Source organism: Tamandua tetradactyla, chromosome 7 (assembly GCF_023851605.1).
Source record: "Tamandua tetradactyla isolate mTamTet1 chromosome 7, mTamTet1.pri, whole genome shotgun sequence".
Lineage (NCBI taxonomy): Eukaryota > Metazoa > Chordata > Mammalia > Pilosa > Myrmecophagidae > Tamandua > Tamandua tetradactyla.
Window position 1 is genome coordinate 84,413,192 of NC_135333.1, and position 14,794 is coordinate 84,427,985.

The following is a 14,794-nucleotide window of genomic DNA, read 5'->3' on the forward strand; positions in this document are numbered from 1 at the left end:
TAGGCATTTTGGTACATGGTCTTTGAAAGTATACCTTTTTTTTTGTCCCTAAATTCTTCCATTAATGCTACTTTCATATTTATTTAATTTTTGTGCTGTGCCATTTTGTGTCCTTTCCCATTTTCTCTTTGTATATATTTATTTTTTTCTTTGTGATTACGATGGTGCTTAAATTTAACATTCCAAATCTATAAAAAGTTGTTTTTGATCTGATACCAACTTAAAGTTATAGCATACACCTGCACTATATTCCTCTATTCCTCCCCTTTTTATTGTTTTTGTTACAAATTATACATTGTATGTCCAGAACCATATGTTTAATTCATAAATCATTATATCATCTCTATGCTTTATTGGCACACATAGTTAAGTTTTATAAAATATTATTTAAGCCAAAATTTCCCATGAATTATTAGGCTTTGTGGTAGTTAGATTCAGGCATCAACTTGGCCAGCTGAAGGTGCCTAGTTCTATTGCTGTGGACATGAGCCAATGGCATGTGAACCTCATCTGTTGCTGATTACATCTGCAGTCCGCTAGGAGGCATGCCTGCTGCAATGAATGATTTTGATTAATTGGCTGGTGCTTAAATGAGAGAACTCAACGTAGCACCCTCAAGCAGCTCAGCATACTTCATCTCAGCACTCGCAACTCAGCCCAGGCCTTTGGAGATACAGAAAGGAATCACCCTGGGGGAAGTTGTTGGAACCCAGAGGCCTGGAGAGAAGGCCAGCAGAGATCGCCCTGTGACTTCTCACGTAAGAAAGAACCTCAGTTGAAAGTTAGCTGCCTTTCCTCTGAAGAACCATACATTAACTAAATAAATCCCCTTTTATTGAAAGCCAATTCATGTCTGGTGTGTGGCATTCTGGCAGCTAGCAAACTAGAACAGGCTTGCTAATTTTTTTCCTACATTTTTTTTTTGGCCAAAAACTGAGAGGTTTTGTGTTTTCAATGTAATATTTTACTGTGTTTCATATATGCCAAAAGTTTAATCAAATGGGGATAAAGGACACAAAAGAAAATGGGAAAGGACACAAAAGAAGCTTATAAATTCAGGTGAAACTTTATCCCAACTCACTTTTGCTATCTTCTCTTTCCTGTTTGCCAATACATAGCAAATGCAGTAACTTGGGTCAAGTACTTGGCAATTTTAAGTAACTGAGAGTGATAAGTCATTGGGAAAAATGCTTGCCTCTGTTTGAGTTATACCTGTAATTGTCTTATGAGTTGGAAATATTAAACTGGATGGGATAGTACAATTCTAGATGGGGATAACTGCTTTTTTTGAGTGGGCATTTGTGAGGAAATGTCTCACAGGCTGTGTGTTATATACATATTATCACAGGGAAATATTTTAGGCTTAAAAAGTTAGTGTTTGAAGGTGATTACTTATAGGAGAAGATTTTGTTTTGTTTTGTTGTTTTAAAAGAAAATTATTTCCTTTTTTGAACTTTCCTTCTCCCTGGAGCAAAGGTAGGTGGGGAAACATGTTAAAAATGGCCAAGGGTTTTAGTCAGCCAGCTTATTTCAGTGCTCCTGCGGTGAGGAATGATTCCCCCCATCCCCCTGGTATGCATCTCAGCCTCATCACTCATTTTATGGAATAAACAGTTGTGATTTGGGTTTATAATCTTGCTTTCATTTCACTTTTCAGGCTGTTTTAGGTTCCTTAGCATAAGATATCACTTCCATTTAACATATTCTACCTGGTCACTGTTTCTGGACTGCTGGGGCTGATCCCAGACCTGAAGCAAGATAATGCAAATATAGCTCAGCCCTGTGTAAGATATGAAAAATGAGCTGGACAAAACAGATTCTTTCTTTGATACTTTGGCTGAGAAATGATAGTTGGCTGTGGGCCCAGGAGCCTGAAGATAAAATCTCAGAGACAGAAATGGCTCTTAAATGTTGTTTTCAAGATGAGAAAGATGTGGATAAAAGGAAGAATTGGCCAGAAGGGGGCAAGGAAGCTGAGAGGGTAGAGACAGGTGGAGTAGATGGAATTATCTGTCTCTATCCCTGCCCTGGTCCCTGCTTTTCCTGAGGGATGATAATTTTGCTTTCCTAGAAACAGATTTTTCCTTTTAGTACCACTGCCATATTTCCATTTCTATCCCCTATCTTGGCCATTATATCAAGGTTAAGTGGACCAGGTCCTTGCAACCAAATAACTTTTGGTGTTTGCCTTCTATGTGCCAACCACCTTATGCTCACAATGTGCACCATCACATTTATGGTTCATACAACAATCCTATGAGGCAGGTAGTATTCCCATTTTCCAGATGAGATCATTTTCAGAGAAGTTAAACCACTTACATTTAGTAAGTGGATTCACTGGGATTAACCCCTATCTTCTATCTGTAATGTAAATGCCCTTTTTCACTATATCACATTGCTTTCCAAATCTTTGGTTTCCTTTGCCATCTCTCCCCATTCAGGTGAAGTTGCTACAGCTTGTCCCAAAAAAGCATGGGAGTTTTTGTCAAGTTCTATTTAAAGGTGGTGAAGTTTAAACTTCACTTCCCTTTTTCAAAACCAGTGAAAGACAGTCACCAGAAAACATTAGAAATTTGAGGCAAGAAGCCAGCATCTTAAAACAAGAAAGTGTAACAGCCACTAACCATAAACTCTGAAGCATCTGGCCAAACACTGGAAAGTTAGGCCAACCCGAAAGGCATGTCCAAGGACCATTTGTTCAAAGGTCTTAGTTAAGGAGGGGCCCTGGGAAAATGGAGAATACTCCTTGAAGTAAGAAATGCTAGGAAATTAGGGATAAGGATGGTCATAGAAGGCAAATCCAAAATGTGTTAGAAACCGTTTTGGTGTTCTAATATCTAACTTCCTAGTCCAGGACACTGCCAAAAGAGAAAGATGACAAAGGAAGAGGAGGCAATGGATGCCACATACCAGAACCGAGAACCTGACATAAAGGGATTTGCTGTAAAGATATAGGGGACGCTTGGCACTCTGATCAACTAAGGAAGGCGTACCTTCAGGGTAAAGGAACCAACAGAGAGACTACCAGCTCATTCAGGCCTCCCCTCTCTGCCCTGACTTTCAGTACTCCAATACTGGTAGAAACCAAAATTGTATAAGAGAGTATGTTTAGGAAATTCAAGAAAGGGATTATTTGGGACAGGCTCTATATAGCACATTCTTCTTGAGCTACAGTAAAGATGACTAGGATTCTTTAGGCAAATAAATCTTTCTAGTACGTGTAATAATAGCCACAGATTTGTCAACCTTTGCTGAATATTGTACTAAAAAGAGCCTGCTCGCTGTAACCCACTTACTTGTTTCCGGTATTATCTTAGAAACTGATAGAAAATAGTGGGCTGAACCTTCTATCCCTGGAAGTACATAATATAATCTATCTAGAAGTGATGTTTCTTCTCAAGGTAGCTGTAGGTCTGGAAGATGCACTTAGAGATTACTGTGACTGGAAGAATTTTCCTCTTTGTGCCAACCATTCTAATCACCTGCGTTCATTTGACTTATTTATGAATTATATTAAAATGTAATATAAAATATAATGATTCGTAGCAACTATACACTTATTTAAGGCAGAAAGTTAAGATAAAATGAGAATGTACACTTGTGTGGGTGTGTGTACACACACTGATGAGTTGGAAGATAGCTTATAACCTGTGAAAGAGGATAAGCAGTACAATTTAGTGGATTCAAAGAGTTGGGGCTTCTGTTTTTGTCTAAATTAAAAGAGTAAATGAATATTTTGGGTGTCTAAAAGAAAGATAAAGAATTTTTAAAATTGTTCTTTACTCATCTAGATTTGGTACTTCTAAAGTGAAAGAACAAATTCCTAGATATGGATAGGGCTGGCCTAAGTCCATTTGGCTCTGATAATGTTAAATGTCAATAGCCTTTCACTTAATAATAACTGATAATGTGTATAAACAGTACATTCTGTAGCCTTCTTGTAGGAGAGAATAATTGGAATGAAGTAGCATAAAGCAGTGTTGCACAGTTGCTATATATGAACAAGTTAACCTTTTTTTTTTTGCAGTGGGCAGATTAAGTAATAAAATAATCTAAAAATTAAGCTCTTTGTAATCATATGTAGTGTATAATTAGTCATGGTCAGTGTTGATTGGCAGAATTTTCATTAGAACCATTTAATTTACTTAGCCAGTTATAGCTCCCTTGATCTTTGTCATTTCAGAAATGGGTCAATGGTGATGAAACTGTGAATGGCAAGTGGCATTTTGTAATTGCCCATAGAAAAAGAAATAGCTTTAATTTCTAGAGAGAATTAATATATCAACCTTCATATCTCAGCAATGACACAGAAAAAAATGTGCAGTTAGGAGAATAATCATCATAGATGATTTACCTTCCTTCCATATTTTGAAACCTACCCATAATGGTTATAGTTATATACTATTAACATTTGCAATTGTGAACTCAAATTCAGCAGAATAATATACAAATGTTTCAACAACTAATTCAGATGTGGAAACAAAAGCTTTGCATATTTGTGAAAAAGTTTTATTCTTGGTTTACTTATTCTGATTAAGCCACACAAAACAATAGTATTCGAATCCCTGATGATATCTTGTCAGCTCTCTTTCCTTTATGATGGAATGAAGGCAGCTCATCCAATGGCACTGAGTGGCTTGTTTCAGCAATTAAGAATAAAGGTTATGCCAGCAAAGATAGGAGGTATATGAAAATCAGTGTTTTGGGGCCATTTTTCATGAGTAGTGAAGAGATAAACTGGGATGATGACTGAGGTAGATCAGTATTTGCCAAACTTGCCTAAGTTATGAGTCTCATCTGGAGGCACTTGTTAGAAATACAAAGTCTCAGCTCCTTTCATTGAAGAGTTTGATCCAGGTGAATCTTACTAATGCTTGAGAAAACCTTATGTAAATGATGCATAATTACTAAAGAAACATAAGTTATAGAATATATACCTTTGGCTGCTGTGTCTTATGGCCAGAGGCTAGAATTATAAGAATCCAATTAATCTTTGATAATGGGCCCTTAATGGAATTACCATAGTAATAGAAATCACAGACCTACAACCAAGCAATGAAATCATTACTAGAAAGTGATAAAAGACATACTGGAAGACAACTAATGATCAATTAAGCCATGGGAAAGAATCCAGACATCTAGCTATATACAGATATAATAAAATTTATTGATAGAGCTGTTCCACTTAGTGGAAAACTGCCCTGGAGCCTCTATATAAAACTAATGAAGTACTTGACTCTAGCAAATGTAAAACAAAATCATCAAAGCAGAGTCAAGTATTATCTCAGCAAATGGTGTGGATTTATATCTATTGACTAGTCCTGGTTGGTACCCACTGGTATTCTAGGTGAAATAATAATCACTCTCTATAATCAGGCAAACAAATGCATAATTTATTCTGTAATAGCAAGCCAGCATATTTTCACAGTAGAATAATCAGAACACAGAAATGTGAAGAGAATAACCTACAGTTACAGGTGTACAGCTAGTGGTAGAACTAATAAATGAATGAACTGACTATATTTATTAGGCCTACTGTGGATCAAGCACTTGTATTAAATGGCAAGAGGTCAAAGACAAGCAAGATATGGTCCCAGCACTCGAGTATCAGTTATGGAGAAGGGCCTTCTAATATTTAGTCTAGCACTAAGTAGACTCTAAATGGGTCATGAGTGGAAGTATAGAGATGCACAATCCTTCAAGAGAAATATTTTTTAATATATCAGTAACCCTGGGATTTTAACATAAAGCTTTATGCTTTTATTGCTTTTTATAAATATTAAGGAATTAAAAAGGGAAGTAACTCATTTGGTTAAATTTTTTGATATGCACCCTCTAGAAAAAAATTCTTTCAAAATGAATAATTTCTGTATTCAACTATAATACATATAGCATTAAAAATGGTCAACTGATTAAAAAAAATCACTCCTGACTTTTTTCAGTTCATTTAATTTTGTAAACAATTAGGCATTTATTCAACGTGAGGGTCTAAAAGTTTTGAGGAGACCAGTGATCACTTGGATGCCAGACTGGTAAACTTGATATGAGAATTTAGTGTAATTAGACTTGCTTCTGCTGAGTTGGGTGTATAACAATTAAACAATTTTTTAAGGCATTATTTCTAGCAAGAAGTATTATTCAAATTCAGCACTACAAAACATCTGCATGCCAGCAATACCGTAGAGGACTGATTACATTTTTAGAAAATATTTGCAAGATTGAATTAATGGCTACTGATTCTGTTTTGTTTAGCTTTTAGGAAACAAGAGGAATATTTTTTCCCAATGAAGTTTTTGTTCTTTTTTTTCTTTTTTTTCAGTTAGTCAAGCGTGGTTATGCCAGAAGACAAGACTAAACAGTTTAACAATAACCCACAACCCTCGGACCAACCCCAGTGAAGTTTTATATAAAGTGTATACTTTGCGATAAGGTATAACAATTTTAGCTATATAACAAAGTATTTCTGTCCATCCTTGTGGAACCTTTAAAACAAAATACGTATCAGGACTTTATATTCAGGTTATATATTCTGAATTGTAGAGGGCTGCTAGAGCCCTCACAAGTATTTTATATTTTCCAAGAATGAATAAATAATATAATAACCTGAATATAAGGAATAAAAGGAGGGAGCATAATTTCTATTTTGCCATCAATCTTAAGTCTTTGTAGTCTGCCAGTGCCTGGGGTTCCTCCTATGAAAGTCGGTGATATTTATGCTGCATTGCACAGAGCTGCAGTGGAAAGGCTTGGTGGCTAGTATGCCAATGAAGGAACTTTTACTATTTTTGAAATTATTAATGTACGTTTAAGCAAAACATAACACTGAAATCCCATTAATTTTTGTTGCACTGAAAATTTGAAGAACACTTTTTTTTAACATTCACATTCAAGCCAGAGCCAGAGAAAATGGAAGCATGTGTGACACCACAGAGCACGAATGTCTAGAAGTAAATTCTTCCCCTTGAAGTAAATACTTGTTACATATATATCCTGTAACAAATAAGGCCATTTTCTTTGAACCTTGAATAATGTGGCACATAAGGGCTGAGGATCACAACCTTAGCCAATGATGAGTGAAGCTACAGAAAGCTTAGTTGGCCCACCATTGAAGGAGTGAACCCAATCACTCTTTGAACTTCAGTCTGGAAAAGGCACAGTATGCCTGATATCTTGAGAACTCTCTCCATATTAGGCCATCAAAAAAATAGAGCTTGAATATAATTTTTCAAATATCCAAACTCTTTTCATGATCCTTCTAGACTTTCAGTCTTTGGCTTTATAGAACTGCTATCAATGTATTTCTTGGCAACAGGAAACATTTTAGAGTAGAAAAGAGACAGCTAAAAGAAACTGTGGTATTACTAATATTAATGAACACAGAATATTTTCTCATACAGTAGATAATGAACTTGAGTGTTTCATTTTCCAACTAGTTAGAAAGCCCATCCTTCCTCTGTTTCCCACACAATAACATCTGAAGACATCAATAAAAATGAAAATATATTTTCAACAAATAAGAGTAGCATAATACTGAATATTCACTACAATTTCTATGGCTGCAAAATATTTGAGTTTTAAAGTTAGGAGAAAGCATAAGTTGTTGACCTACCTTTAAATAGCTTACATGTCTTAATATAACCTGCTATTCTTAAAGGGGCTTAATCATTAGAAAAACATCAGTAAAAACATATTATGCAAGAATATCTGAAAGAACTGTAAAAAATATAAAGGAAAAAGAAGATATCAAAGTGTGCATAAGAAATACATTATTCATTAGTAAAGTGAAGTTGTTATTAGTTAAAATAAATTCTACAACATAATGAATACATTTTACAAATATCTATAGAAGTTTAAGATGCCACTTTACAAAGGCAAAACCAAAATGATGCTTCATTAAGTAGGTTATGACTACGTTCTTTTAAATACACGTATCATTTTAAGCCACCCCTTCACATGTCTGCACGAACAAAAGAAGCAAATACACCATCTTCCTGAGCCAAGAGGCTTTCTGGAGTGTCGTACTCCAAGATATTTCCTCGCTTCATCACGATAACCAGGTCTGCTGTCAGAATAGTGTGAACCCGATGCTGCAATGCAAAGAATATACGTCGGCATTACAAATTCAAAGCCCAAGTCAAAGCAATGTAATACACATATTTCATGGATTATTCAGGTACATTATTCTTCTTGGGGTATCAGAAGATGCAAGGGGCACAGAATTTTTTACTTATTTAAAATATTACTTAATTTAATATCATTACATACTTTTAAATACTGGCACATATGGTTGGGGTCTCATAAGAGATTAAAGAGCTCTTGGCTGGGGTCTCACAGGAGCTATATTAACTTGAGTGTTGCTATTATATCATTTTTATCACTCTCATGGACCTTAAGTATAAGGCTAAGAAATGTCTGTCAAACAATTAAATGATAAAAGGTGCCATCATAAACCAGTTGAGCCATATTTTAAAGTCAAATGCAGTTATCACTTGTGTACAGCCAATTAATTCTGCAAGCTGACAACTTGAACCCTTGAAAATGGCTGAATTCTGGGAAGAGACAATATGGGGAAGTCCATTCTGCAGGCAACATTAGAATATATTATCCAGGATTTTAGACATGCATAGTCTCTTAGTCTGTACAAATCACTGCCACTCACTCATTTTCCATTTCCACATGGGGAGGGGTTTTGGGTGTTAGTAATTAATAATTAATAAAGGCTGTAACTTATTAAGCAATACCATACAGTAATATATATACACTTGTTAATCATCAGGACACTCCTCAAATGTGGCTGTTCTCTCTCTCCATTTTATAGGTGAAACCATTGGGGCGCATAACAATAAAGTAAAATCAGGCAATCATATAGGTAGTAAGTAGCAGAAGCAGAATCAAAACCAGGATTACTGACTTCAAGATGAGAGGTATTTCCACCTTGCCATCAAACTGTTTAGCGGGTAGTATCTGGGACCCAAACAAATGTTCACCTGCCCATAGCTTTAACGGTTGAGTGTGGGCTCTGAAGTTAGACAGGGCTTGTATTCTGGCTTCACCATCTGTTTAGCTGTACAGTCTTGAGCAGTATATTATAATTTATGTATGCCTCAAGTTTCCCATCTGATGGTCATAATAATACCTGCCTCGGAGGATGGGAGTGAGATCAAATGAGATGATCCATGTGAAAAACTCAGTACTTTTTCTGACACATAGCAAATAAGAAATGTCAGCTACTCTTATTTTTACTTTTATAATTTATAAGGGAAAAATGTGCAGTGGGCCTTCTCTCTACTCTTGCTAAGATTGGTGCTGTCCAATAGAAAGATAATCTATAAAATGTGAGCCACAATGTGAGAGATATGTAATTTTAAATTCTCTAGTAGCCACATGAAAAAGTACAAATAAACAGTAACATTAACTTTAATATTTTAATCCAATAGATCCAAAATATCATTTCGATATGTAACTGATATAAAAATTACTAATGAGATATTTTACAGTCTTCTATTAGTCCTGAGTTTTGGAAACCTAGTGTGTATCTCCTGTGAATAGCACGTCTCAATTTATACTAGCCACACTGCAAGTGCTGCAATAGCCACGTGTGGCTTTGGGCTACCAAGCTGGACTGCACAGGTCACTTAACTTCTATTCTGGACCATGGAGTTGGCATAGTCTCAGTGTTATACATTTTCAGGAAAGCAAGCTGTCATAAATATAACTTACAATTACGGGGGAAAGAAACACGGTATATGGAGTGTGCCAATGATGCCAGCTTAGAATACAGACCATTATTTTCAAAACCACAGACAGGTCCATCATTTACTGAATATTGGTAAAAAAAATTATATACATTTTAAAATTATCAGAATTTGGGTATAATGTTTACTTATCTTTGAAAAAGAACCAGATCCAATAGTATCCCCATGCATTTAGAAAAAATAAATTTAATGAAGTACTGTGCATTCTCTATCTAGAAAATATTAATTCTTCATTAACCATATCAAAGATGTTCAAAAAAAGAATTTGGCCTCAAAATCTATAAATAGATTATTATAAACAGTGCTTTGATATATTAAAACAACGTTTGTTTTAAAAGTAAAAATAATATAGAAAAATCTTTGCTAACAGAAATAAATATAGTTGGTATTTACTCAATTAATTGAAACGATTTTTTCTTTAAAAAGTGTGGTATCAATGATACCACTATCAAGTGTGGTAGTGTTCATGAAATTTTCAAAATGCTCCAGAGAAATTAATCTAATGGAGAGTGAAAATAAATTGCTTTCATATAAATGTCATTGACTATTTTGGTGCATGAGGGCTTCTTCTTAAAAGCCAGAGAAAGTTTATCTTTTCTAAGACTTCCACAATTTTCACTGCCAGTTCAAAAAATTAACAAAACAACTTTTAGGCAGGCAAAGAAAAAAGTTACTCTTAGCAGAGTTGGAAATCATTCTACAGAGTCTGCCACAATGGTGGGTGTTTTCTTCCGAACCTGTGGTCACTGTTCCTTCCCCGAAGCTTTCTGTCTGTCTGAGGTGGGAGAAGCCCAGGTATGCTAGTAGAACCCCCACACCCAGTGGTCTTGAAAAATGAATAAAAGATACACGAGTTTGTGGAGAAGTATTCAGTGACTAACTGAACAACAATTTGGTAAGAGAACTTTTTTTTTATTAACAGTATAAATTATGCTCAAGTAATCTTTCAGGTGTAGACTAGACTAAATAGTGCTACCCCAAGATGCCATGCATCATGCAGAGCAGAGAAGACGCGCCTTCAGTAGGCAAGCTCTGCTTTTTCCTCCTCCATGCAGGCGTCAGCTAGAAGTTCTTTCTCCCCCAAAACAGTTCTCCACCTTCCTCAGTGTGTGAACTCTTGAAAATATTAGAGAACTACTTTCCAGGTTAGCTAATTCTCTCACCCATTAAATCATTATCACCTCATTGTGTGTGTGGTTTCCCTTAGGCAACTGGTGGAAGGTGAGCCCTGATGCGGAGCCATTTCCTGCTTTCTTGAAAAAGCTGCACACTCTATACATGTAATTCCCATTCCTCAACAGTTAAATTTAAGTAGTTATTGAAATTAAGCCATGCAATTGTCAGGACAGTATTTTAAGGTTACCTACAAAACATCCCCAAGTTCGTGTATTGGTTCTTAAGGTGGAGGTAAATCTGACTCTTAGGTTTTCTAAATACTATATCTTGCATGGGTACATTAAGAAATATATGCATGTAGTTCACTGGGTATTGAACATAACTGAAGTACTTAGTTGAGCTGATCTATGTAGTAGGAGTCCCAGAGTGGGTCTCCTCATCCCCCACTTCCCCTGTGATCAGGGCATTGGCCTTGGGGAACTGAGGGCTGTCCCTAAGATAACTACCAGAGCATGGGATAGTTGGCAGAGCCCATTATGGTGGTCTATTTGTTGGTCATCACCAAAGTGGAAAAGAGGCCATTCTTGTGGGCAAGCAAGTTTGGAACAGTATCACACTCCACTAAAATACCCTCAGAAAACACTAAAACAAGGCCTGCATCCATAATAGAAGAGACACGATGCTGGAGAGAAAAGAAAAATAGAAAGAAGAGAAAGGAGAATCAGTAAGAGGGAAAATGTCCAAGTGACACATTAAAAAATAGTTTTTGTTAAGCAGTAAGCCTAGACGGGTGCAAGGATTCTTTCCATCCATCCACAAAGTGGAAGGGACAGAAAAACATGGCTTATTTTAAGTAAGCAATATTTATGAATTATAAAGATTTAAACAATTCTTCAACTTGATTAGTACTACCTAAAATCAAAGAAAGTATCTGACTCTACTCTAAGACATCTCACTGGCTTTTTTTTTTTTTTAAATGCAGATAAGCAAATAAAAACATCGAAATTAAGCATAAACAGCAGTAGATTTGGCAATCAAATTTTGGCATTTTGCTTCTAAAACTGCTCATCAGACCATAAAGTTATACTTCTGAAAAAGCAACTGAAACAACTATTAGAGAGAAAATTGTTAAATGAACTACCATCTGCATGGGTGAGAAAGCAAAGGCGATGGCCTGCTGGGATCCTGAGATTAAAGACGTCCCATATTTGTAATTTAGGGGAGGTAGCATGGAGTAGACAGTTTGGAAAAAGGACAAACATAGCTGCTTCCTCCAGCCCCAATTCCTACTTTTTGCACAGATACAGAAACACTGGTAGAGAAATACATAAGTCAACATGAGTATATTTTAACTGCTCAAATATAAAGAATACTGAAACTTGGAACAAAAACCAAAAAGTAAATCAATTCTGTCACACATACTTACAGCTATCGTAACAACAGTGCGGTCTGCAAAGGCTGTCATAACCACTTTCTGCAAAATGTTTTCCTGTCAAAAAAAGTAACAATCTGAATTTTCTCTGGACAACTTTCCGTTGCCATAATATTTTGTCCCTAAGCACAACATTCTACTGAGTGCCTACACTGTTCTGAAACCTCTTATGCCTGAATCTTCAGCAGAAGTTCTAACAGGGAGCAATTCCCAGCAGCAGGTCACACTTGCAGGTATCTTTAAATGCAAATAAAACTAAGTGACAATTGGGCAGGACAGAAAATTCAAAGAGGAAAAATGAAATCAAATGGGCATCAAAACACTTGTGATCAAACATAAACAGCATGCATTCAAAACTAACAGAACCCTAAAATGATGTTGTTTGAAAAAACCGAAATCCATGTAAAAATAATTTGGATTGTGACCCATTAATGGACATTCCACATAAGAAACATTTTTGTTCCCACCACAACTCTTTGCTGTCATATTTTTAAAGATGTTCACGGATAAAAATTCTACCTCTCTCCTTGGTGAATGCTGGCAGTGACCTACGTTTTAATGTGTAGGAGTTCTTTCTTCCAGTCAAGTGGCTCCTTGCCACTTAATTCATATTCATGCACATACCTGTCTCTGTGGAGTTTACAATTCCTAGTGTTGTAAAACCTTAGTAATAAATGCTGATTTTGATGTAGTTACATTTTCTTAGTACAATGGCTTGATTAGAGGCTACTTTTATTGCTTAAAATATGAATGTTTGAGAAGGCTATGACACTATGGGTTCTTTGATTCATCTTATTTAGTAGAAATGATGTCATAGTGGCATCTCCATATCTTGACAGCTTGAAAACCATTTCACTTTTTGGGTAGTTTATCCCGGCTAAAGTGTGGGACAAGAAAGTAACATGAGCTTGTGGGTGACTTTTTGTTTGTCCTTTCTGATGTCAAAATTTTAATATTAAGTTTTTAAAAAGCTTCATTAATTGCTAGCTCATAAACAATTTTTGATGTAATGTTTTCCTCATTCAATTACAGCCTTATAGATGGATCTTTCTCGGACATATTTGATACTTTTAAATAATTTCTTTCAAAAAGCAAAGTTTCTGGTTTGTTACCGTTAACACATTGAGATGGCCATTACTAATTTTAGCCATTACTAATTCTAATGACTACTTCTTATTCAAACTGCTTTATAAAATGGCTGGTTTTAGTTATCAACAGATTCTATTCAATAGTAATTTGTATACTTCATTTTAGAACTTCCATGGATGAATATTTGAATACCAGGATGGTACTCTCATCGATTGCACTTTGGAATTTTACTATTCTGAGAGCTTATGGAAAATAATTATGAATTTATTTTATTTTTACTGGTAACATGACCTACTTTAAAGCAGGTGTTGTATCTCAATTATCATGAGTTTCAATGTGCTATCACAGAGTGATCAGGAAAACAAATGAGAAAACATTCAAAACCTAAGAGTTCTGAGGATTCAGAACCCAAGCAGGAAAACAGAAATTATTTTCATTCACATTTCTTGCACAGGGCAATGTTAAAGCTTAGTTGCTGCACTCACGGTGGCCATGTCAATGGAGGCGGTGGCTTCGTCCATGATGAGAATGCTGCTCTTGCGGACAAAGGCCCGAGCCAGGCAAAACAGCTGTCTCTGTCCAACGCTGAAGTTCTCCCCGCCTTCGGTGACAACTGCATCTGAGTCAGGGAGAAGCATGAATTTCACTGAAGAGATGCCACAAACATTTCCCTTGGGCAGAGTAGTGAAAAACACGTCACGATGTCTTATAACAGCATGTGGGGCATTTTGTTTGATGGACAGATTTTATTTTGGAAAGAAGAGGAGCTCTACTTTGGGGAAAAATGAAGATGACCTGGACGTTCATAATTCTGACAACAGATGGGGAATTACTCCCTATAGTAGACTACAAAACTTGCTAAATATTTTGAGGACTGTAAGACTATGGAGGCTATTTAATACAATTTTCTAGGGCCGAGAGAGAGAGATCACATAGCTAATTTCTAGTAAAGCTCAATAAGAAACAGAATTTTCTCAACTCCAATTCCAGTTCTCTTTTTACTATACTATCCCACTAGATGTCAAGCTCCAACAATGTGTTTGTTTTCGTTTATCAACCTATCTGTGCTCGCGCAGAACAGAATTTAGTATGGTATCTGACATAGTGGTAGAATAAAACATTGCTGCATAGATGAATGAATACTATAGGCTCATTATCCTTTCCTTTTTAAAATTTTTATCCACATTTCGTAACCCATACTATTGTGAGTTTAAGATAAATTCTTTTGCCAAACGTTCTTTTATTAGATTTCAAACACTTTTTAGTAGGTTCCTCAGGGAAGTTTCTAGTGAGTTTATTCTCACTGCACCAAATCATTTCTTATAATTTCTCATGTTTATGAGCTATGCATTTATTTTCCAAATTTTAACTTGCATAATAAATAACAGGGATGCTGCTGCTG

The 14,794-nt window shown here is 35.8% G+C and overlaps 1 protein-coding gene across 10 annotated transcripts in view; it reads right to left on the minus strand.

Annotated features, from left to right (window-relative positions):
• Positions 1 to 5,372: 5,372 nt before the first annotated feature.
• Positions 5,373 to 14,794, minus strand: part of ABCC9 (ATP binding cassette subfamily C member 9) — a 149,100-nt gene continuing 139,678 nt past the window's right edge. For 8 of the 10 annotated variants that reach the window (XM_077170263.1, XM_077170261.1, XM_077170254.1 and 5 more), the window contains 3 exons: positions 13,878 to 14,011; positions 12,298 to 12,360; positions 5,373 to 8,087 (listed from right to left, as the gene is read on the minus strand). In XM_077170263.1, coding sequence (XP_077026378.1) covers positions 7,950 to 8,087; positions 12,298 to 12,360; positions 13,878 to 14,011 — 335 coding nt within the window. In that variant the 3' untranslated portion in view covers positions 5,373 to 7,949. Of the gene's footprint in view, positions 8,088 to 11,377; positions 11,554 to 12,297; positions 12,361 to 13,877; positions 14,012 to 14,794 lie in introns of all 10 variants that reach the window. The other 2 variants (XM_077170262.1, XM_077170260.1) reach the window with 1 other exon arrangement.